The sequence below is a fragment of the Ranitomeya imitator genome, chromosome 1 (genome assembly GCF_032444005.1).
Source record: "Ranitomeya imitator isolate aRanImi1 chromosome 1, aRanImi1.pri, whole genome shotgun sequence".
NCBI classification, from domain to species: Eukaryota; Metazoa; Chordata; class Amphibia; order Anura; family Dendrobatidae; genus Ranitomeya; species Ranitomeya imitator.
In genome coordinates this window covers 234,001,609-234,027,949 of record NC_091282.1, presented here as the reverse complement: position 1 = coordinate 234,027,949, position 26,341 = coordinate 234,001,609, and the positions used below count along the sequence as shown (strand labels likewise).

General features: G+C 45.4%; 1 protein-coding gene across 1 annotated transcript in view; it reads right to left on the bottom strand.

Moving 5' to 3' along the window:
- KSR2 (kinase suppressor of ras 2) overlaps positions 1-10,236 on the bottom strand; it is an 869,756-nt gene extending 859,520 nt beyond the window's left edge. The window contains exon 1 of the mRNA XM_069754628.1: positions 10,044-10,236. Within this exon, the coding sequence (XP_069610729.1) occupies positions 10,044-10,220 (177 nt within the window). The 5' untranslated portion in view covers positions 10,221-10,236. The remainder of the gene's footprint in view (positions 1-10,043) is intronic.
- Between the last annotated feature and the right edge of the window lie 16,105 nt (positions 10,237-26,341).

Here is a 26,341-nt window from a genome sequence, read left to right as displayed (position 1 = left end):
GGGCAATACTGGAGACCATGGGGCAGATTGCTGGACACACCGGGGCAATACTGGAGACCATGGGGCAGAATGCTGGACACACTGGGGCAATACAGGAGACCATGGGGCAGATTGCTGGACACACTGGGGCAATACTGGAGACCATGGGGCAGAATGCTGGACACACTGGGGCAATACAGGAGACCATGGGGCAGATTGCTGGACACACTGGGGCAATACTGGAGACCCTGGGGCAGATTTCTGGACACATTGAGGCAATGCTGGAGACACTGGGGCAGACTTCTGGACACACTGGGGCAGATTTCTGGACACTGGGGCAATGCTGGACACTGGGGCAGATTGCTGGACACGCTGGGGCAATGCTGTGCATGCTGGGGCAGATTGCTGTGCACGCTGGGGCAGATTGCTGTGCACGCTGGGGCAGATTGCTGTGCACGCTGGGGCAGATTGCTGTGCACGCTGGGGCAGATTGCTGTGCACGCTGGGGCAGATTGCTGTGCACGCTGGGGGCAATGCTGGACATACTGGGGGCAATGCTGGAGACCCTGGGGCAGATTTCTGGACACACTGGGGCAATGCTGGGCACTGGGGCAAATTGCTGGACACACTGGTGCAATGCTGGACACTGGGGCAGATTGCTGGACACACTGGGGCAATACTGGAGACCCTGGGACAGATTTCTGGACACATTCAGGCAATGCTGGAGACCCTGGGGCAGATTTCTGGACACACTGGGGCAGATTTCTGGATATACTGGGACAATGCTGGAGACCCTGGGGCAGATTTCTGGACACTGGGGCAATGCTGGACACTGGGGCAGATTCCTGGACACGCTGGGGCAATGCTGGACACTGTGGCAGATTGCTGTGCACACTGTGGCAGATTGCTGTGCACACTGTGGCAGATTGCTGTGCACACTGTGGCAGATTGCTGGAGACCCTGGGGCAGATTTCTGGACACACTGGGGCAATGCTGGACACTGGGGCAGATTGCTGGACACACTGGGGGTAATATGCTGGACACACTGGGGCAATGCTGGACAACATGGGGGTAATATGCTGGACACACTGGGGCAGATTGCTGGACACACTGGGGGCAGGACTTGAGGCATGGGCAGAATGTAGATATGGGGCATGATTGGAGACACGGGGCAGGATTGGATCATGGGGCAGGACGGATACGATGGAGGCTGGTGGGGCAGGATGCCAGAACATATGGCTGGAGCCAGGAATGAGATAAACGGGGCCAGGGTGGGGAATAGTATTACCATAGGGGCTAATTAAGGGATATTATTACTGCAGTGATGTATTTATTTTATTTTTTGAGTGTACTGTTTTAAATGAGGGGGCGGTCCTGTTACTGTGCAGAGTGACACTATATCACCTTTTTTTCTTCATGTGGTGTAATGTAGAAGTTGTGAAAAATTAAGTAATGTGTTCTGCAAGCGGAGCTCGAGATAACTGTGTTATTTCCTGCAGAAACGAGTCCTGGCTGGAAGGAATGATGGCGGTCTGTGCTGGATGAAAGATGAAGGACTTCACCTAGAGACGTCACTGGTGAGTCAGTGTTACCTATACACTGACACTATACACTGTATACTATATACAGCGGTCCTGTGTACAATGTCACCAGTGATCACTGTATTATCTATACATTATATACAGAGTTCCTGTGTATAATACCACCAGTGATCTCTGTATTACCTCTACACAGACACTGCATACTAAGTACAGATCTCCTGTGAATACTGGCACTTATGGTGATAGTATTGTGGGGGGTTTTTATTACTGATCAGTATTGTAGTATTCAGTCACTATGTGGTGGTAATATGTGGTCTGGAAATGGTGTTGTGGTATTTGTCCCTTGTATGTAGTATTATTCGGTCACTATGTGGTCTGGTCATGGTGTGGTGGTATTAAGTCACAGGTTTGGCATGTGGGGGTGACACCATTAGGCCCAGTTTAAGTTCTACAAAACAGGAAAACCAATTTTGGTAACCTTTGTGTGTATTGAGCCGGGGGAGGGGGGCGCCAAACTCGGGAACAGCCCCGGGCGGCAAAAGCTCTAGCTACGCCTCTGGTCACAACCCCACATCACAGCCTCGGGAGACCGATTGTAGACACCGCTGGAATGGCGCTGGCAGAAGAAGAAGGCTTTATTATTTTATCAGGGCTGAACATTAAGTTTAAGAAGGGGTTATCCTAGTAGTGGACAAACCCTTTAAGCAATGTACGGAGCAGAACAGCATGGTTTCTACATTACTGAGTACTGCAGTTTATCTTCCATTCAATCCTGTTAGTAGGTCTTCAATATGTTAGTCCTAAATAAGCAGTTTAATACCGGGAGCATGTTCTGACCAGTAGTTCACCAGCACTTTAGACAATTTAAAACTAAGGATTAGCTGCTCATTTTAGATCATGAAGCTTAAACTACCACTCCCGCATTTGGTTTTTTGTTTGTTTTTCATTTCACGCTGGAGTGGTGCAACTAATCTAAGTTCCCCTACACTAGTATTATACTTACCGGCCGCCATGTTCCCAGCAAACCCCCCCCCCCCCCCCTACCCCCGCCGGTCCCACGTCGCCATCTTGTGACTGACCGGAAGTCAGAGATACCGATTACAAGCTCTCAGTGTAAGTCTATGAGAGCTTCATTCTGGCCGCACTCTGGATTTCATTGTCTTACATTGAATTGTGACTTCTGGATCACCCAGCAAACACTGGAGCGATCCAGCAGGTCACAAACTGCAGAAGATGACCGGAGCGGTGCAGATAGCAGATGAAGATAGCGGCGGGTAAGCAAAAGGCTAGGGGCAGGGAACTTAGATTAGTGGCTTTAAAAAAGGTAAATGACTAAGTAAAGATCCAGTTTATCTATTAAATGTATTTGTATACACAGAGGTCTAAGGGGTAAGGTTTCTCCTTGTGGAGAGTAACATATTGGCTCTGGCATGCCAAGGTAAGGAGGCTTATTCGCCGTGCAATGCTCCTCTGGGAAATATAATATGCAAATTGCCTCTGCGAGAGGAAGAGGACTTGAACTTTATAGCTCCACCTGTTGGAAGCAGCGCTCCTACAAGTCACTATTGACCCTTTAATGAGCCTTGAACTGTGACTTAGGAAGTCCTGAGCCTCTCACCTAGCCAAATCAGTTCACATACCTTGCACTGACAAGAGGCAATAGCCCGAAACACCGTGTCTACAAATTGAGATACTGATTTGACTTTTGTCCTAAGTCACATTTCACGGCTCATTAAAGGGCCAATAGTGACTTGCAGGATTGCTGCTTCCAACAGGTGGAGCTATAGTGTTCAAGTCCTCTTTCTCTCTGAAGAGGCAATTTGCATATCTGTAAGCACATGCTTTCCTTTTACTATTGTATATTGAGCACTATGTCAGCATCTGCTGTGGGGGACACTTAGAAGGTATTCATACATTTTACAAGACTTAGGGTATGTGCACACGTCAGGATTTTTTCCTGACAAAATCCTGAGAATTCTGCCAGATATCCGCGTGCTTTTTTCGCGCAGATTTCTCGCGGAATTTGCACGTTTTTTGCGCTGATTTTTTGCGTTTTTTTTTTCCCGGAATGTCCTTTTTGATAGGAAATCCACAAAAAATCCGGAAAAAGATAGAGCATGTCCGGATTTTTTGCGGTATGCGTTTTTTTTGATGAAAAAAACGCTAACATCTGCACAAAAAATGCGGAATGCATTCTAAAAGATAGGATGCATAATGTTAGCGTTTTTTACCGGATTTATAGCGTTTTTATAGCGAAATTCCACAAAAAAAACGCTAAAAATCCTGACGTGTGCACATACCCTTAGGGTATGTGCACACGTCAGGATTTCTGGCAGAAATTTTCCTGACAAAAACCTGACATTTCTGCCAGAAATCCACATGCGTTTTTTTTTTGCGCTTGTTTTCGCGGTTTTGATGCGTTTTTTTTATGCATTTTTTATGCGTTTTTTCCTGCGTTTTTTCCAAATGCATAGAAATGGAAAAACGCAGAAAATCCACAAAATTAATGAACATGCTGCTTTTTTTTACAGCAATGCATTTTTTTTTGCGGAAAAAAACACATCATGTGCACAAAAATTGCAGAATGCATTCTAAATGATAAGATGCATATGTAGGCATTTTCTAATGCGTTTTTATTGCGAAAAAAACTGAACGTGTGCACATACCCTAAAGGTGTGACTACTTGGGACCCCGATTGTACGGAGAAAAATAACAACCAAAGAACTTCACTGTTTCTATCTGCAAAGTGCAACACCAGCCACCATGTTTGTAGAAAACTACAGAATAGCCCTACAGAATGCAAGTAGGAAATAAAAGGGCAACATTACTGATAATACTGGGAACGCTGCAGTTAATAATCGCCCATGTTTCATGCGGTCTAGATCAAAATCTGTCTGTCTCATATCACTCTCTCAAAGTCTTTGGACCTCTTTTAACAAAACGGTCTAAAAGAAAAACTGTCTTTGTTGCCCATAGCAACCAATCAGAGCTCAGCTTTAATTTCTTAAACAGGTCTGGTTCAATGAAAGATGCTATGTGATTGGTTGTTATGGGAAAAATAAACAGATTTTCTTCTAAACAGTTTTAATTAAATCTCCCCTTATGTTTTCAGAGCCAAGAAAACTTTTACCTATTGAAAACTGTTCATAAACTTAAAAAGAATGAAAGGGCTTTAAGATTTTGTTACAGTTTACTGAGATAAGCATAGCAAGTGATTACATCTAGCAATACATATCAGTAAAAACATTTCTACTGACTGTGGCGATATTGTCCTCCTTAGTTTATATCCAGCGTACTCAAGATGGCGCACGCATATACAGGTCCTGTACAGGTGCAAGACTGCTGTCTGTGTAGCTGCAGTCCCAAGACCAGTGCTGGAGGACCAAAGACATTTTACAGGAAAGTGTTGACACATACAATACAAGGCAGGGAGTTAGATGGTTGTCTGTGATGAGGTTTTACATTCAAGCTGCTCCAGGAAATAATTCCCCCATTTTCTCTGGAATTAGCTGATTTTCTGCAATTAGCGAGACATTTCCCATATAATATTACATGGCGGCCATTCAGGTGAATGACTGGTCATGCTCAAATTTTCCAGAGGGACACATAGGGTGCAAGTCCACTGTCTGGATTACATACGGATTAGCTGCGGATTGAACGCTGCGTACAACCGCAGCGTTCAACCCGCAGTGTCCAGATGTTACAGCATAGTGGAGGGGATTTTATGAAATCCCGTCTCCACTATGCGTGCGAACACGCATCCGGCGGCCCTGCGTTTACGGACATGCAGCGCGTCTTTTTAGAACGCAGCATGTCTGTTTACCTCGCGGCAATGCTACGTTGCCGCAAGATAAATAATAGGGCCCTATGTATTGGGTGCGGAGATTCCGGAATCACCGCGTGCACAGAAGGGGGCGGCGCTTTGGGCGGAGAGGGTTTTCCGCTCCGTCCAAAGCGCCGTGAATCCGGACAGTGGACACGCACCCTTATTGGTTAGGCTGTCTGCCCAATATGAGTTTTTGTTGAGTTTTATGTGACGATTTTTCCCACTGCATCAGATGCAGAAAATCTGCAGGTAAAAAACGTATAAACATGTATGTAATCTGCACATAAAGCTTTGTCAAAGAACAAATACCAGGAAGTATAAAAACCAAAGCAGCTTTATTTAAAGCATGACATACCAACAAGAGACAAAAACGAGATAACATGCATGCAAAAAAAGCATCCAAAAACACAAGTAACCTATTTTACCAGGTACAGAAATGCACATCAAAAAGTCACCAAAAGCTGATGGTGGGAATGAAGCCTTAGGGTACGCTCACACAAGCATACGTTCTCTCATGCGAAAGAATCGAGACGATTATGCTAATGACACTCGGCTCAAACTCTGTAAGAGTCTGAATGTGATCTGATTGTCTCGCATGAGAGAATCCCATCACAGGTACGAAGATGGAGAATGTAATTTCTTCATCATTTCCATTGTTGCTGTGCGCGTACATTGTACTGCACTGGGATGACATCCGAGTGCAGTCCGATGTTTCACACGCACCCATAGACTTGTATGGCTGCACGTCATCTGAGTTTTGGAGCCACTCGCAGCATGCTGTGGGTCTCTTATGTTGAATCAGCATGAAAAAATAATCGCAGATCTGCACTGCCCCATAGTATAACACTGGGCCGAGTGCTATCTGATAAAACATCTCATACGACTCGGCCCTGTTATACGCCAGTGTGAGCAAGCCCTTAAGGAGAGATTAATGTATGTTATCCATATTCTGCAACAGGGCAAATGGACATGACTTATCATCATGAGACAATAACTTAACCTTATTACTTACGTTTATTACAGTACCAGAGATAGAAGATGCCTCAAACTTAATTTTAGAGTTTTTATACAAAAACTGACAATCCATAATTGGATGTTACCTTGCTCAGAGCAAATGGCTCGCCAGCGGACAGAAAGATTCTCTGGTGGCTCTTAGCTCAGCACCAGTGGACAGAAAGATTCTCTGGTGGGCCCGAGCTCAGCACAAGTGGATAGAAAGATTCTCTGGTGGGTCCGAGCTCAGCACCAGTGGACAGAAAGATTCTCTGGTGGGTCCGAGTTCAGCACCAGTTGACAGAAAGATTCTCTGGTGAGTCCGAGCTCAGCACCAGTGGACATGTAGATACTCTGGTGGCTCTTAGCTCAGCACCAGTGGACAGAAAGATTCTCTGGTGGCTCTTAGCTCAGCACCATTGGACAGAAAGATTCTCTGGTGGGTCCGAGCTCAGCACCAGTGGACAGAAAGATTCTCTGGTGGGTCCGAGCTCAGCACCAGTGGACAGAAAGATTCTCTGGTGAGTCCGAGCTCAGCACCAGTGGACAGAAAGATTCTCTGGTGAGTCCGAGCTCAGCACCAGTGGACATGTAGATACTCTGGTGGCTCTTAGCTCAGCACCAGTGGACAGAAAGATTCTCTGGTGGCTCTTAGCTCAGCACCATTGGACAGAAAGATTCTCTGGTGGGTCCGAGCTCAGCACCAGTGGACAGAAAGATTCTCTGGTGGGTCCGAGCTCAGCACCAGTGGACAGAAAGATTCTCTGGTGGCTCTTAGCTCAGCACCAGTGGACAGAAAGATTCTCTGGTGAGTCCGAGCTCAGCACCAGTGGACAGAAAGATTCTCTGGTGGGTCCGAGTTCAGCACCAGTTGACAGAAAGATTCTCTGGTGAGTCCAAGCTCAGCACCAGTGGACATGTAGATACTCTGGTGGCTCTTAGCTCAGCACCAGTGGACAGAAAGATTCTCTGGTGGCTCTTAGCTCAGCACCATTGGACAGAAAGATTCTCTGGTGGGTCCGAGCTCAGCACCAGTGGACAGAAAGATTCTCTGGTGGGTCCGAGCTCAGCACCAGTGGACAGAAAGATTCTCTGGTGGCTCTTAGCTCAGCACCAGTGGACAGAAAGATTCTCTGGTGAGTCCGAGCTCAGCACCAGTGGACAGAAAGATTCTCTGGTGAGTCCGAGCTCAGCACCAGTGGACATGTAGATACTCTGGTGGCTCTTAGCTCAGCACCAGTGGAGAGAAAGATTCTCTGGTGGGTCCGAGCTCAGCACCAGTGGACAGAAAGATTCTCTGGTGGGTCCGAGCTCAGCACCAGTGGACAGAAAGATTCTCTGGTGGGTCCGAGCTCAGCACCAGTGGACAGAAAGATTCTCTGGTGAGTCCGAGCTCAGCATCAGTGGACATGTAGATACTCTGGTGGCTCTTAGCTCAGCACCAGTGGAGAGAAAGATTCTCTGGTGGGTCCGAGCTCAGCACCAGTGGACAGAAAGATTCTCTGGTGGGTCCGAGCTCAGCACCAGTGGACAGAAAGATTCTCTGGTGGGTCCGAGCTCAGCACCAGTGGACAGAAAGATTCTCTGGTGGGTCCGAGCTCAGCACCAGTGGACAGAAAGATTCTCTGGTGGCTCTTAGCTCAGCACCAGTGGACAGAAAGATTCTCTGGTGGGTCCGAGCTCAGCACCAGTGAACAGAAAGATTCTCTGGTGAGTCCGAGCTCAGCATCAGTGGACATGTAGATACTCTGGTGGCTCTTAGCTCAGCACCAGTGGAGAGAAAGATTCTCTGGTGGGTCCGAGCTCAGCACCAGTGGACAGAAAGATTCTCTGGTGGGTCCGAGCTCAGCACCAGTGGACAGAAAGATTCTCTGGTGGGTCCGAGCTCAGCACCAGTGGACAGAAAGATTCTCTGGTGGCTCTTAGCTCAGCACCAGTGGACAGAAAGATTCTCTGGTGAGTCCGAGCTCAGCACCAGTGGACATGTAGATACTCTGGTGGCTCTTAGCTCAGCACCAGTGGAGAGAAAGATTCTCTGGTGGGTCCGAGCTCAGACATAATATCAGTGTTCTGCCACAAAAGGATCTAGGAGGTCGAGCAGTTTATGGTGGACTGAGATAGTCCAGGAAGAGACTAGATCAAGTCAGTCCATTCCCTGAATAAATTCTGCCCTCAACTTTTTATTACCCAAAACACAAACTTCCATACACAATACATCACACCTGAAACAGATGTCCATGTTTTTTTCTGGACATAAAATTATTGGGGTACGTGCCCATGATCAGGAACTGCTACACGTTTGATGCTGTGTATTTATGCAGTGTCCAACCCTCAGCGTCCAGATGTTACAGCATAGTGGAGGGATTTCTAGAACTCCCAAGTACACTATGTGTCCATAGTCGCCTGTGGATCTCTTGCTGACACTGACATGAGGTGCGTCTTTTCAGACGGCAGCATGTCAGTTTCTCTTTGTGACTACGCTAGTCTCCGCAACATAAATTACACCAATAGAATGTATTGGACGCGGTGAATCTGTATGGTTCAGTGAACACATGCCGGTAAACCTGCGTTCAACAGACGGCAGCGTTTTGGATGTAGCGAACATGTGTTGGGTACAAAGCGCTGCTACTTCCGGATCGTAGGCACCCGGCCTAAGACATGACATAGAACAAAATCTCATTTGGGGTGAAAGATATTCAAGAGTTTCAGTGCAATTTTTCTTCTATAAAGCAAAGCTTAAAATCATAGAATCTACAATGCGTGGGGGAAATAAGAACATAAAAACCCTGCTTGTAAGAATTACAAATGTTACATCATTTTCATTACAGTAAATATATACACATTATGCTATAGGCCTCTACGCCATGGAAGATGCCATGCCAAAGCAGAAACCATGCTGTACATCCAGGTGTAAGGCACTAGGACTAATCCAGACAGAATGCAGGCACCCTTTCATTCTAGTGTAAGAGCCTATACAACTGACACCTTCCTAACCGATGCCACCATTCTGTCATTTAAAGTCCGCTGTGTTTAACCATTACAGTGCCAGGTATTTTGTCCCAATGATTAATAACAGAATTATTTCATCTCGATCTGAATTTCACTTTAGATGGGAGACCCTGAGAATGAGCTGAGACTGAACTCAACGGTATTTAGTTGGACGGGGGATCTTGGAGAATCCATTGTTCTAAAAAGTAACAATTGCAGGAGCCGATTACACTATTCTGCTTACTAGAGTCGACGTATGACAAGAAATAAATAATGGGAAAGCCAAATGGAGGGCCTGGTTGGGCCAAGTGTGTGCATGCCTGGGTACGTGCCTGCTGCAGTATAGGGATAATCCATGCACCATTGTACACTGCAGAATCAAATCCTTGTGGCAGATAAGTGGAATAATTCATGTGTGAGGTGTGGGTTGGGGAAGATGAAGGCGGCTGGGGGGCACAGGAGCACTGCACAGTCAGGAGCACCTTTGCGACCACCTGCAGAATGCGCAGGCTCACTCCGTCTCACTGCAGCTGCTTCATTTATGGCACTGCACACCAAGCTGGGGATATAAACAAACCCACTGGCAGCCTGAAAGATAGGGGGATGGGTGCAAATAAAAGAGAAACTCTGCGACTAGCAGCAGCAGCAGCAGCAGCACCCTGCGAGGATCCCATTGTCACAGGCACGGCAGTGCCCCGGCGCCGCTGATCTCCTACCTCCAGGGTCCTGATCTCCTTCTGTGTCAGGTCGTTGGAGGTGGCACACTTGGTCCGGAGCCCCTCCAGGTTGGAGATGCTGATGTCTATCATGTTCTGGACCAACTCGCACTGCTGCAGGGCTTTCTGCAAACTCAGGGGCTGATCGTCGCTGCCGGGCACATTTTCTTCATCCATCTCTCTCCCCTCAGCTCTGCGATCACCCTCTCTGCCCACCCTCCCTCCCCCCCGAAAGCAGCTTAATAAAGAGAAAACTGAGCCTTGTGTTCTCCCTGCGGTGTAACCTTCTCCCACTGGTGCACCCCACCCTCCCCGGTGCTGCCTCCCTCTACCCCAGGCTCGGCTCAGCACAGGTGCACGGAGAGGGCAGCATCCACCGCCTCCATTAGATGCTGGATCACAGGCGCACCAGGCAGCGGTGCTGATGCTGCCAGCAGGCAAGAAAGGCAGCAAGAAATGTGGAGTGCGTGGTGCTCAGGCTCCGTGTGCCAGGCGGAGAGGAGGACTCTGAGCAGCAGCAGCAGGCAGCCGCATCGGGAGCCCTTTATGAGGAGCTCACTACCCTCAGGGTGACTGCTGCACGGTGCCTGCCGCTGCTGCTGCATCCCCTCCTGCCCCTCTCTGCACCGACATCTTGCCTGTCAATCAAGTGCCTTGGACGCGGATGGGAGGAGGGGGCGGAGTCGGGAGAGGAGCATGCACGCGCACCTGACAGGAGCAGCCTCACTGCTGTGTAGGTGAGCGCCATCACCCAGTGCCTGCCAGCTGCACCCAGGGGACAGCCATATACCTACAGGCAGGGCAGGCTGCTGGCACAGGGGCAGATATTCTCTCTAAACTTGGACTGGGTTTGTTGTTGTTTTTTAAACTAGATCATTTTCTTTTTTTCCCCCACCATTAGCCTCCTTCACGAGTCCTTATAATACACGATAAATAACATGAAATATCAGTGTCATCGGCGTTTTCCATTTTTCTATCCGTGAGTCCATTTTCCTATCTGCGTATCCGTTTTTCCATATGGATAAGGAAAGAAATAAATTACAAAGCTTCCCTATACTTTGCAATGTTGAACACCGACACTGCTGCCATCCGTGTACTGTACTTGTGTCTCGCGGACCCATAGACTTGTATTGGCCCTTGTCATCCGCGCTGCCGGAAAGACACGGACGTGTTTCCAGCCCCATAGGATATCATGGGTACATGTGAGATCCGTGAAACATACGATGACACGTACTGGAAACGTCCGTGTGAAGGAGGCCTTACACACGTCGTATATGTGACTGGCGGTAACGGTCAGGATCCTGAGGACAGCGGATTTTGCCAGGAAGCAAAGGCCAGCCAGACATTTACCCTCTAATTATACATAAATGGCCACAATCTGTCAGAGATGCTGCTTGTTAATGGGCAATGGATGGTCCACACCTATGAGACAATGATCGGGTTGTGTCCATCCTTTATAGGAGACAACTTATCACCTATCCACAAGGTACATAAGTTGCTGATCACTGGGACCACCGATGGTCACAAAAACAGGGAACTCGAATGATATGAGCTGAGCCAGGGAGGGAGACGCTGGTGAGGAGCTGCCTGTATCTCAGGATCTGTCAGATCTACATGGACCTTCTCTTACTGATTGTTGCACTTCAAATAAAGATGCCCATACTTACAAGAAAGATAGCCGAACCACCGAGTCTGACAGGACAGGACAACCATCCAATGTGACGGTAGATGTTGGGGAGAGAATAGGGAGTTGGACACAATATTATTATTTTCCTATTAGTCTGGCCGCAGCTTTCTCCTCTCTCCAGCCAAGCGCTCATGTGTATGTGGAAATCAGGAGACAGCTTCATTCAATCGGCTAAATGGACGATGATGTACAGCCATCTTTACCTTGTAAGGCTGACAAGTAAAAAGGAAGACCCAATAGTTTTGTCCCAATCTCTTTAGACACCCCAATCACTTTTTTTTTTTTCAAATAGCACTCATACCTGTGACAGTCTGTGGGGCCATTCACATCTCGCAGCGACATTTCCAATTTGGATCCTCAGGTCGGATCAAAATGGACAATGCAAGTAAATGGGTCCATGAAAAAAATCGGACCGCTCTCAGATGACATTCAAGTGTGGACTGATGTTCCTGGACTGGCAGAAAGCAGAAGGTGGAGGAAAACAATTGAAACTCGGACCACAATCTAATCATGTTAGGGCATGTTAGGTTAGGCTATGGGTTGAACTAGATGGACATATAGTCTTCCTTCAACCTGAAAGGGAACCCGTCACCCCGAAAATCCGGGGTGAGGTAATCCCACCGGCATCAGGGGCTTATCTGCAGCATTCTGTAATGCTGTAGATAAGCCCCCGATGTAACCTGAAAAGGGAGAAAAAGACGTTAGATTATACTCACCCAGGGGCGGTCCCGCTGCTGGTCAGGTCGGATGGGCGTCTCTGGTCCGCTGCGGCGCCTCCCATCTTCTTTCCATGACGTCCTCTTCTGATCTTCAGCCACGGCTCCGGCGCAGGCGTACTTTGCTCTGCCCTGTTGAGGGTAGAGCAAAGTACTGCAGTGCGCAGGCGCCGGGCCTCTGACCTTTCCGGCGCCTGCGCACTGCAGTACTATCCTCTGCCCTCAAGAGGGCAGAGCAAAGTACGCCTGCGCCAGAGCCGTGGCTGAAGATCAGAAGAGGACGTCTTGTAATGAAGATGGGAGGCGCAGGAGCGGACCGGAGACGCCCATCCGACCGGACCAGCCACGGGACCGCCCCTGGGTGAGTATAATATAACGTCTTTTTCTCCCTTTTCAGGTTACATCGCGGGCTTATCTACAGCATTACAGAATGCTGTAGATAAGCCCCTGATGCCGGTGGGATTACCTCACACGCGATTTTCGGGGTGACAGGTTCCCTTTAATAATAACTATAACTAATAAAACTCTGATCAAAACAATTCGTTTGTTTTTCTCGTACATGGAAAAATCAGAAGTGTGAATGAACCCTTGGGTAGGACTGCGCACGTAATGTTAAGGTAAAGTAGTACTCACCAGATTAAAACAGAAAAAGAAACCAGAAAATCACAAAGATAAAAGCCACATACAGTGGTCCCGTCTCTTGCCTGACCCTGGGTTTCACCCTGTGGGCATTTTCAGAGGCTTTTATGTTTTGAGATATGATGTAAAAAAAAAACACATTTTTTTTATCTTTTGAGTAAAAAAAAAAACTTCCTTGGAAGAATATGTTACATCCGCAGTGATACCCTATACGTGATCTGCTCTCAAGAGAAAAGGTTTGCAAGTAGATGTCCGCTGGTGTGGTGTCACTACATAGCGGAGTGGAGTTGCATCAAAACCATTCTATGCTCATGACGTAGTGTGAGGGAGAGAAACATCGTCCAAGCACACACTGGTTTCAAACTATTCACCGTCTGTAGGCCTTTAAATTAACTCTGATTTATTTTTGCCCAGATCAGAGTTCCCCTTGTTCCTGGCTCATGTCCCAACTATGCTTTCCTTCAGAATGCTACAGTGCTTCAGAAGAAAACATAGATTAAATTGTTACCACGTTGCCTATCCATGGTTCTTGATGCATTTGGTTCAGGCAGCAAGAATTTTGTGACAGGTTCCATTTCAGCCTTCTACTTCTGATGCTAGGGTCACACGAATGGATATTCTTTCATCTGAGAAAATCAGGCCAATGGCTAATCACACATCATAGTGTGATCTGGTTCTCTCGGATGAGAAGAAGATGGAGAAAAAAATGTCACCATCTTCTCCATTGTGTCAATCTGTGGAAATTGGACTGCACTCAGATGTCATCCAAGCAGGGCCGCCATCACGGCATTACTGCCCTGACTGGCATATGGGGCCCGATTAGCAGATGGGGCCTGTATCGGGCCCATCTCTTCTGCTCACCGGGCCCCAGAGGCGCAGGTTCAGTTAAACTCTATTGCTGTGCGGGCAATAGTATTAAAGGGGTTTTTCGATTCTGGATAACCCCGTCAACCCGGTTCCAGTTTGTTTTATTTAAAAAAAATTAAAAAAAAGTGCTTCACTCATCCTCCCTCAGATCCGGCGCTGAGTCTCCACAACTGCTCCTGATATCTGTTAATGTCTGCACTGCTTACCCCATGTTGACAGCGCTGCAGCCAATCACTGAGCTCAGGAGCTATGTGTGACTCATACCATCAACTCGAGCACAGCCACTGAGCTCAGTAATTGGCTGCAGCATTGACTGTCACCAGCACTGCAGACAATAATAGACATTAGGAGCAGCAGCGGGGACTAAATTCTAGACCTGGGGACGGTAAGTAAAAAAGGTTAGGGATTTTTTTTTCAAAATCAGAAAACCCATTTAATGCTGATATCCCCATTTGCGGCTCCCATACAATTTTTAAACTCCTCAAAAAACTTGAGGGCCAAAGGGCAAACTATTTGCAGACGTGTAAACTAAAGAGGTTGTCCACTACTTTACACTGATGTCTGATTGGCCAGGGTCCAGCACCTGGAACCCCCGCTGATCGGCTGTTATAGGTAGTGGCGGCGCCCGCTCCCAGCCGGACGTTCTTACTTGCGGAGCTGGCCATCTACTTGTAGTGGCCAGGGCTTCTTACTGCACATCTGCCTCCTATTGATTTGTATAGGAGGCAAATGTGCAGCACCCTGCGGCAGCCGCTACAAGTAGACGGCCAGCTCCACAAAATAGAATAAAAACGTAAAAATTCTTTATTGATAGAATAAGCTAAAACGAATACGTATCTAAAAGGTCAGGTTGGATATACCTGATCAAATATTAAGATAAGAATAAAATCATATAATTTTACTTCGTATAGAGGGTGAAATTGCAATAAATTATCACAATAAGACTCAAACTAAAATATAGGGTCCCATCTGGAACCCTAAAAAGTCACTAATAAATGAATGACTAGATATTCATTTATTAGTTACATAATCTTAGCACCAGTGAGAGGAAATCTATTATTGACCTCCAAGATAATCACAATATAGTCATCCGCCCAGCGGATAAGGGAGGGGGTAAATCTTTAGGGATTTTAAGTAAGAAAGAATTCCATTTTATTAATAACCGAACCCCAACAGTAGCCATATTTTATCACATACCAAAAAATTCATAAAAACATTACGAATCCCCCAGGTCGCCCAATTATATCGGGCATAAATTGCCTAACTGCTAATCTATCTAAATATGTGGATCTACACTTACAAAAGTGCACGCCGTTGGTACCAGCCTATTTAGAAGACACCACTCACACTATACAAGTTTTAAAACCTATCATTTGGCAAAGTAACTATATTCTAGGCACTCTAGATATTAAATCATTGCATACTGTAATCAACCATGAAAAAGGTTGTGAGTCTGCAAAATTCTTTCTACATTCTTTGGGAATATACAGGGAACCACAAATCCAATTCATTTTGGAAAGTATTGAGTTTATATTAAAACATAACTATTTCTAATACAAGAAGCAATACTATTTGCAAACGTGGGGCACCGCAATGGGCACACGCTTTGCGCCCAGTTACACTAATCTGTATGTAGGCAACTGGGAGCAACAACACTTCTTCAAGGAGGGTTCATTACATACAGGGTTAAAACTTTGGCGTCGCTTTATCGACAATATCCTGTTTATTTGGGAAGGAACCACAACAGAACTCAAACTATTTATTTCAAACCTGAATAATAACCAATTTGGTCTAGAATTTACTCCTACCATTAGTAACACTGAGGTAAATATTCTAGATTTGACTATTTATGTGGAAAACGACACATTAAAAATGAAGTGTTTCCGCAAAGACGTTGACTCAAACAGCTTTATACACATTACAAGCTGTCACCTCCCAATCTGGCTCACAAATATCCCTAAAGGACAATATACTCGTATCAGAAGAAACTGCACAGATCTGGAGGATTATAATGATGAGACAAAATATATCACCAAACAATTTGAGGCAAAGGGTTACAAGGTACAAACCCTTGATAAGGCTAGACAGCTAGTAGGCCATGTACCGAGAGAGAGCCTGATACATAAATCGAAAACGACAAACAACCCTCCTGACATTCAACACCAAATAAATAATTTACCTATAGTCACACAATTTCATTCAGGGCACAAAAAATTTACAAATATCATTAAAAACATTGGCCCATCCTGCAGGGTGACAAAAACATTGGGGACCTATTACCCAATAATCCCAGATTTGTCTACACTAAGGCACACAATTTGGGCCTTCTCCTAGCGCCAACAACAAAACCGGTCTTCTCAAAGACAAGGGTACCCGCAATAACAGCGGACCCCAAGAAATGGGGATTCAGGTGGCACTAAGAAGTTTCACATCAAAAATAGCATATCCTGTGAAACGACAGGGGTAATCTACATATTGAAGTGTCCTTGTAACAATATATAATATATATAAAATATATATAAATATACAAAATAAGAGGCCCCTAAGGGTCAGAATAAAAGAACATTTAGACAATATTCAGAAGGGTTTCAAAGGACACCCCTTATCCCGCCAATTTTTAGAAAAACATAAGCAATCATGTGCGGATGTCCTCTTTTGCGGAATCCAGATAGTCCAGCAAAACCCAAGGGGAGGGGATTTTCTAAGATCAATGTCCAGGGTGGAATCCAAATGGATCTTCATGCTAGATAGTCTGGCCCCTAAAGGACTTAATCACGAAATAGAGCTGTATGCCTTTTAATTCATTTTTTAAATATACTCTTAAATACAGTACATACATAAATATATCTAGTCATTCATTTATTAGTGACTTTTTAGGGTTCCAGATGGGACCCTATATTTTAGTTTGAGTCTTATTGTGATAATTTATTGCAATTTCACCCTCTATATGAAGTAAAATTATATGATTTTGTTCTTATCTTAATATTTGATCTGGTATATGCAACCTGACCTTTTAGGTACGTATTCATTTTAGTTTATTCTATCAATAAAGAATTTTTAAGTTTTAATTTATTCTATTTTTTCCCCATCATCACCCCTTTTCCTTTTTCCACTCATGCCCTATTAAAATCGATAGGCTTTAAACCCTATTTATTACATACGCAGTCATGGCACCAGTTGTTTAACCATGCAGCATTTAATCCAAGCAAGTCCCTTCTTTAACTTTCCCTATACGGTTCTATGCGCTGCCACCGAGGTATTTCACTGTTACTTAATGCATGTGACACTCCGCATTCAAAATGCATATACCATCTACAATCCCCACTATCCAGGTTCTCTAGGCAGGCTTTTTTCTGAAGGGGGCGGACGGACAACCGCTTTATAAGGGGAGGGCTTTATGGGGAATCACAGCCCTGACGAAGAAGGATCGTATTCTTCGAAACGCGTTGGATTGGTTAATCCCTATACGCGCCCGCCCATTAGCTGTGATGTCACATTGCCATGCCTCTTCCATACTCCACCACCGCTTCGGCGTTGCTTCTGGCCAGGGCACGCTAGTAGTTGGCGGTTCCTGCCTACCCCCGACGCCCGGCAAGTAGATCCTTTTCTGGGGCAACCAAGCTGACACCTGAACTCCCCAGGTTTTCAGTCCTGCAGCACGGAGCCGGTCACATGAGGACTATCATATCCCGACATTCCAAGCCACCTCTACTTTGACAACCAGTAAGTGCAGAATTATATGGTTTAAAGGCTTCTTTCCACGCCGAGAGTTGCCCTTATATATACCTCTGCAGCACAGTTATAGGAGCACTACTGAACAGCGCAGGTATATACACCTCTGCAGCACAGTTATAGGAGCACTACTCAACAGTGCAGGTATATACACCTCTGCAGCACAGTTATAGGAGCACTACTCAACAGTGCAGGTATATACACCTCTGCGGCACAGTTATAGGAGCACTACTTAACAGCGCAGGTATATACACCTCTGCAGCACAGTTATAGGAGCACTACTTAACAGCGCAGGTATATACACCTCTGCAGCACCGTTATAGGAGCACTACTCAACAGTGCAGGTATATACACCTCTGCAGCACAGTTATAGGAGCACTAATTAACAGCGCAGGTATATACACCTCTGCAGCACAGTTATAGGAGCACTACTTAACAGTGCAGGTATATACACCTCTGCAGCACCGTTATAGGAGCACTACTTAACAGTGCAGGTATATACACCTCTGCAGCACAGTTATAGGAGCACTAATTAACAGCGCAGGTATATACACCTCTGCAGCACCGTTATAGGAGCACTACTTAACAGTGCAGGTATATACACCTCTGCAGCACCGTTATAGGAGCACTACTTAACAGCGCAGGTATATACACCTCTGCAGCACAGTTATAGGAGCACTACTTAACAGCGCAGGTATATACACCTCTGCAGCACAGTTATAGGAGCACTACTTAACAGCGCAGGTATATACACCTCTGCAGCACAGTTATAGGAGCACTACTTAACAGCGCAGGTATATACACCTCTGCAGCAGTTATAGGAGCACTACTCAACAGTGCAGGTATATACACCTCTGCAGCACAGTTATAGGAGCACTAATTAACAGCGCAGGTATATACACCTCTGCAGCACAGTTATAGGAGCACTAATTAACAGCGCAGGTATATACACCTCTGCAGCAGTTATAGGAGCACTACTCAACAGTGCAGGTATATACACCTCTGCAGCACAGTTATAGGAGCACTACTTAACAGCGCAGGTATATACACCTCTGCAGCACAGTTATAGGAGCACTACTTAACAGCGCAGGTATATACACCTCTGCAGCACAGTTATAGGAGCACTACTTAACAGCGCAGGTATATACACCTCTGCAGCACAGTTATAGGAGCACTACTTAACAGCGCAGGTATATACACCTCTGCAGCACAGTTATAGGAGCACTACTTAACAGTGCAGGTATATACACCTCTGCAGCACAGTTATAGGAGCACTACTCAACAGTGCAGGTATATACACCTCTGCAGCACAGTTATAGGAGCACTACTTAACAGCGCAGGTATATACACCTCTGCAGCACAGTTATAGGAGCACTACTTAACAGTGCAGGTATATACACCTCTGCAGCACCGTTATAGGAGCACTACTCAACAGTGCAGGTATATACACCTCTGCAGCACAGTTATAGGAGCACTACTGAACAGCGCAGGTATATACACCTCTGCAGCACTTTTATAGGAGCACTACTTAACAGTGCAGGTATATACACCTCTGTAGCACAGTTATAGGAGCACTACTTAACAGCGCAGGTATATACACCTCTGCAGCACAGTTATAGGAGCACTACTTAACAGCGCAGGTATATACACCTCTGCAGTACAGTTATAGGAGCACTACTTAACAGCGCAGGTATATACACCTCTGCAGCACAGTTATAGGAGCACTACTTAACAGCGCAGGTATATACACCTTTGCAGCACAGTTATAGGAGCACTACTTAACAGCGCAGGTATATACACCTCTGCAGCACAGTTATAGGAGCACTACTTAACAGTGCAGGTATATACACCTCTGCAGCACAGTTATAGGAGCACTACTTAACAGTGCAGGTATATACACCTCTGCAGCACAGTTATAGGAGCACTACTTAACAGCGCAGGTATATACACCTCTGCAGTACAGTTATAGGAGCACTACTTAACAGCGCAGGTATATACACCTCTGCAGTACAGTTATAGGAGCACTACTCAACAGCGCAGGTATATACACCTCTGCAGCACAGTTATAGGAGCACTACTTAACAGCGCAGGTATATACACTTCTGCAGCACAGTTATAGGAGCACTACTGAACAGTGCAGGTATATACACCTCTGCAGTACAGTTATAGGAGCACTACTTAACAGCGCAGGTATATACACCTCTGCAGCACAGTTATAGGAGCACTACTCAACAGTGCAGGTATATACACCTCTGCAGCACAGTTATAGGAGCACTACTTAACAGCGCAGGTATATACACCTCTGCAGCACAGTTATAGGAGCACTACTCAACAGTGCAGGTATATACACCTCTGCAGCACAGTTATAGGAGCACTACTTAACAGCGCAGGTATATACACCTCTGCAGCACAGTTATAGGAGCACTACTCAACAGCGCAGGTGACAAACCTATATATGTTTTATTATTTTTACCTCACAGACAGGGGGTTGTCATTTCACCAGCAGCTGAAGTCTTTGTTCGTTCCTTCTCCCCCCCCCACCCCCCCTTTCTCCTTTTTTGAGTTTAGTGGAGCGCCAGTGTGTACTTGTTATATCATATCTAATATTGGTCAAACCTGGTGACAGGTTCCCTTTAAGTCCCTTGTATAAAACATAAACTCACCTCCTGAATGACTGCAGAAATCACATAACATAAAAATGTCACTGATCGCCAGGAATCGCAGACATGCAAAGAGGTGAGTACTGTATATGGCTTTTCTATTTTATGTGGGCCACTTAAGAAATTAAGAAGGGGTTGTCCAGTAGTTGATGAATCCCTTCAAGTTCAGATTACGTCAAATATAAAAAAAAAAAAATTATTGAGCTGTAATGTATAAGTCATCCGGGAACAATCTCGGTCTTCTGATCCATAACTTCATGATTCATAACAGTCAATTCCAGCATTGGGGTTAGGGATTTTTTATTAGGCAGCACTCGGACCAATGTTATTCAATAAGACAGTGCTGACGACCAATATATTTACCGTAACTGACAAAATTTCTATGTGAAAAAAAATGGCAGCATGTGATGGTTTCACTCCTAAATCGGGTGGGTGCGAGAAGAAAATCATATACCACAGAATAGCATCCGACTTTTATGGATACATTACAATTCTGTAACATAGGAAACTGTCAATGGACCAGTAAAACATTATTTGCTGAATAAAAAACAGATTGCATACAGATTGCACAAGAATAGCACATGGATGACTTTTCTGGATAAAAATCGGACCGCTTTTTTTATATGCTCATGTGAAACTAAACCGATACAAAAATACTGCACTAGACAGGATCTTAATCAAAAAGACATCTTTATTGAATACATACATAATAAAAATATATTGCATAGACCAGATGGGAAATTCAAAGAGGTGACAACTACACCGGGGGCCGCAGGTAAGAGGAAAAACAATATTGCCTTAATAACAAACATGCATCCTAATGACGAACATGGTGTGCTGTGTAATGCCATACATGGCGTAAATACTACAACGCTGGCGAAAAAAACTCATCCAGCACCACAACCTAGCTAATATCAGGACAAGAGATATAAATAGTAATAGTAACGTTACCTCAGACCTGCGGCGCCAACACCCCTACGCGCGTTTCGGCGTGCGTGCCTTCTTCCGGGGGAGTGGCGTCGTCAGGTCATAATGCCGTATATATACAAAGGGCTACCCAATAAGAAACAACGCAGAGTTACCAATCACAAGCGGCCGTGTCGGCGCATGCCCTGTTGAGACCGGAGAAGCGACCGTCACGGAGTGCGTCATCGCATAGAGGAGAGCCGGGAACACCCACAATGACGTGGGTACACACAGCTCGCATAGAGAGGGTTGCGATGGAGACGCTGTCCGTGAAGGTAAACAACCAGACACAGCGGGCATGCGCACTGGCCGAAAGGAGAAGTATACGAGAAATAGGAGAAAAGCAACGGACCTACAATATATAAAGTGCTATAAGTGCCATAGATGCAATAATTAATGTTTAGGCAAGCATGCTATATTATGATAACAGGAAAAACCACACAATGCAATGCAATTAGAACTGTACCAAATTAGCGTGCAGTGAATAAACAACCACCGTATTATAAAAACAGTACACAAAACGACAAACGTATGCAAGGAAAAGGGGAAGGGATTGCACAAGACCTACATAACATTAAAACAGTACCAGACAGTGCATATATCTATGAGTGTACAAAAGATACATATAATATTACACCATAATAATATACCATAAAAACTGGTACATAAATACATAAGTGGTATATATATCACATTAATCATCAAAGTGCAGTGATGTATAGTAGATTCCATGTTGCTGAAATCCATAGATTGAAGGAAAAGATCCTCTTCAGAATACGAAGAAAAGTTGATCTCCATATGGACAGCCAAATAAGAAACATCATATCAAAATTATATTAAACTAAAAAAAGAGAAAAACACACAATTAGTAATAAATAAAACCAAAATAAAAATAAAAACCCCTGACGAGGCCAATAAAAAATTCGATGACAGGTGAATCAGAGGAAGGGAGCATAGCTTATCATTTCATTGAGACCTTGTGGGTATATTGTGCATAGTTCCCAAATCCAGCGGGCCTCCTTCTGGGCTAGCAGACGTCCCACATTACCACCCCGAAGATTTAAATGGACACAGTCAATTCCTTTAACTTTAGGCACCGATGGATCACAAGCATGATGTTGTTTAAAGTGTCTCGGTACACTTTTCAAAAGCTCCATGTTATCTTCCTCTTTGGCGGCCAAGATGTCCCTAACATGTTCCCTTACTCTAACCTTAAGGGCTCTTGTTGTCAAAAGAATGTAGATCTTACTACATGGACAAAACGCGTAGTAAACTACAGCTGATGTACTGCAAGTGATGGTATGTGTTATTTTAAAAACACGACCATCTGTTGAGGTAAAATCTTTGGCGGACACAATGTTCGGGCATGCCACACACTTTCCGCATGGCTTACATCCCCAAATTGGCAATGGTTTCTGTTGACCAGTGCAAAAAATAGGAGGTGGGGTCTTGGGTGTATAAAAACTCCTAACAAGTATGTCCCCCAAATTCGGGGATCTCCTGGCTGTCAATGATGGTTTAGGTGGTAAGTATTGCCTTAATATAGGATCCGCCAGAAGTATAGGCCAATGTTTATCCATAATCTCATACAAATTACGCCACTGGGAGTTATAAGTGGTAACCAACCTTACCTGATTGCTTGGTTCTCTCTTTTTAGATGCATACAGTAATTGATAACGATCCGTATTTCTCGCTCTATTGTATGCCCTCTTAATAGATCTTCTGCTATAGCCTCTCTCCAAAAATCGGGCTTTCATTTCTTTTGCTCTAATCTCGAAGTCCGATGTATCGGAACAAATCCTTTTTATGCGTAGAAATTGTCCCGTGGGGACCGCGTTGACCACATGAGGAGGATGGGAGGAGCTAGCATGGAGGACCGAGTTCACAGCCGTGACCTTACGGAAGGCATCAGAGGACCATCAGGGCTGTTGTGAATTCTGTGGCAGAGCTCCCTCTTGTGGTCACAAGTGGTACTTCGGCTGATTCTCTCTGTGAGCTTCCGTTGGTGGAGGAAAGTGGTACTGCGGCTTCTGAGTTTCCTTCCTCAGGTGATATGGTGAAGTCGTTAGGTGCTGCTCTATTTAACTCCACCTAGTGCTTTGATCCTGGCCTCCAGTCAATGTTCTAGTATTGGACCTGTCTCCTCCTGGATCGTTCCTGAGGCCTGTTGCTCTGCATAGCTAAGTTATTCTTTGCTATTTGTTTACTGTTTTTTTCTGTCCAGCTTGTCTATTTGTTTTTCCCTGCTTGCTGGAAGCTCTGGGACGCAGAGGGTGTACCTCCGTGCCGTTAGTTCGGTACGGAGGGTCTTTTTGCCCCCTTTGCGTGGTTTTTGGGGGGCTGCCTTTTCCTTTGGGGATATTTCTCTGAGGCAAGGTAGGCTTATTTTCTATCTTCAGGCTAGCTAGTTTCTCAGGCCGTCCCGAGTTGCATAGGGAGCGTTAGGCGCAATCCACGGCTGCCTTTAGTGTGGTTGGAGAGGATTAGGGATTGCGGTCAACAGAGTTCCCACGTCTCAGAGCTCGTTCTTGTTTTTTGGGTTATTACCAGGTCACTGTATGTGCGCTGACCTCTATGTCCATTGTGGTACTGAATTACCTTTCATAACAGTACTGGAGGCCAAAAGTACTAATGATTCTCAATAGAGGGAAAAAAGAAGTTCTGAGACCATTTTTTTTTCTTTGCACTGTGTTTTGCCTTTTTTTTCCCCTAGACATTTGGGTAGTTCAGGACACAGGTGTGGACATGGATATTCAGGGTCTGTGCTCTTCAGTGGATAATCTCGTTATAAATGTACAAAAGATTCAAGATTTGGTGGTTCAGAAGCCTATGTTAGAACCAAGAATTCCTATTCCTGATTTGTTTTATGGTGATAGAGCCAAGTTTGTGAATTTCAAAAATAATTGCAAACTGTTTCTGGCCTTGAAACCTCGCTCCTCTGGTGATCCAGTTCAACAAGTGAGAATTGTTATTTCTTTTTTGCGTGGCGATCCTCAGGACTGGGCATTTTCCCTTGCGCCAGGAGATCCTGCATTAAGTAATATCGATGCGTTTTTCCTGGCGCTCGGATTGCTGTACGATGAGCCTAATTCAGTGGATCAGGCAGAGAAGAATTTGCTGGCTCTGTGTCAGGGTCAGGATGAGATAGAGGTATATTGTCAGAAATTTAGAAAGTGGTCTGTACTCACTCAGTGGAATGAAGGTGTGCTCGCGGCTATTTTCAGAAGAGGTGTCTCTGAAGCCCTTAAGGATGTCATGGTGGGATTTCCTATGCCTGCTGGTCTGAATGAGTCTATGTCTTTGGCCATTCAGATCGGTCGACGCTTGCGCGAGCGTAAATCTGTGCACCATTTGGCGGTATTACCTGAGCTTAAACCTGAGCCTATGCAGTGCGATAGGACTTTGACCAGAGTTGAACGGCAAGAACACAGACGTCTGAATGGGCTGTGTTTCTACTGTGGTGATTCCACTCATGCTATCTCTGATTGTCCTAAGCGCACTAAGCGGTTCGCTAGGTCTGCCACCATTGGTACGGTACAGTCAAAATTTCTTCTGTCCGTTACCTTGATCTGCTCTTTGTCATCGTATTCTGTCATGGCATTTGTGGACTCAGGCGCTGCTCTGAATTTGATGGACTTGGAGTATGCTAGGCATTGTGGGTTTTTCTTGGAGCCCTTGCAGTGTCCTATTCCATTGAGAGGAATTGATGCTACGCCTTTGGCCAAGAACAAGCCTCAGTACTGGACCCAGTTGACCATGTGCATGGCTCCTGCACATCAGGAGGTTATTAGCTTTCTGGTGTTGCATAATCTGCATGATGTGGTCATGTTGGGGTTGCCATGGCTACAAGTCCATAATCCAGTATTAGATTGGAAATCCATGTCTGTGTCCAGCTGGGGTTGTCAGGGGGTACATGGTGATGTCCCATTTCTGACTATTTCGTCATCCACCCCTTCTGAGGTTCCTGAGTTCTTGTCTGATTACCGGGATTTATTTGATGAGCCCAAGTCCGATACCCTACCTCCGCATAGGGATTGTGATTGTGCTATCGATTTGATTCCTGGTAGTAAATTCCCAAAAGGTCGACTGTTTAATTTATCTGTGCCTGAGCACGCCGCTATGCGGAGTTATGTGAAGGAGTCTTTGGAGAAGGGGCATATTCGCCCGTCATCGTCCCCATTAGGAGCAGGGTTCTTTTTTGTAGCCAAGAAGGATGGTTTACTGAGACCTTGTATAGATTACCGCCTTCTAAATAAGATCACGGTTACATTTCAGTACCCTTTGCCATTATTATTTGATTTGTTTGCTCGCATTAAGGGGGCTAGTTGGTTCACCAAGACAGATCTTCGTAGTGCGTATAATCTTGTGCGTATTAAGCGAGGCGATGAGTGGAAAACTGCATTTAATATGCCCGAGGGCCATTTTGAGTATCTAGTAATGCCATTCAGACTTGCCAATGCTCCATCAGTGTTTCAGTCCTTTATGCATGACATCTTCCGAGAGTACCTGGATAAATTCCTGATTGTGTACTTAGATTACATTTTGATCTTCTCGGATGATTGGGAGTCTCATGTGAAGCAGGTCAGAACGGTGTTTCAGGTCCTGCGTGCTAATTCTTTGTTTGTGAAGGGATCAAAGTGTCTCTTTGGTGTCCAGAAGGTTTCATTTTTGGGGTTCATCTTTTCCCCTTCTACTATTGAGATGGACCCTGTTAAGGTCCAAGCCATCCATAATTGGACTCAGCCGACATCTCTGAAAAGTCTGCAAAAGTTCCTGGGCTTTGCTAATTTTTATCGTCGCTTCATCTGCAATTTTTCTAGTATTGCTAAACCATTGACCGATTTGACCAAGAAAGGTGCTGATGTGGTCAATTGGTCTTCTGCTGCTGTGGAAGCTTTTCAAGAGTTGAAGCGTCGTTTTTCTTCTGCCCCTGTGTTGTGTCAACCAGATGTTTCGCTTCCGTTCCAGGTCGAGGTTGATGCTTCTGAGATTGGAGCAGGGGCTGTTTTGTCGCAGAGAAGTTCTGATTGC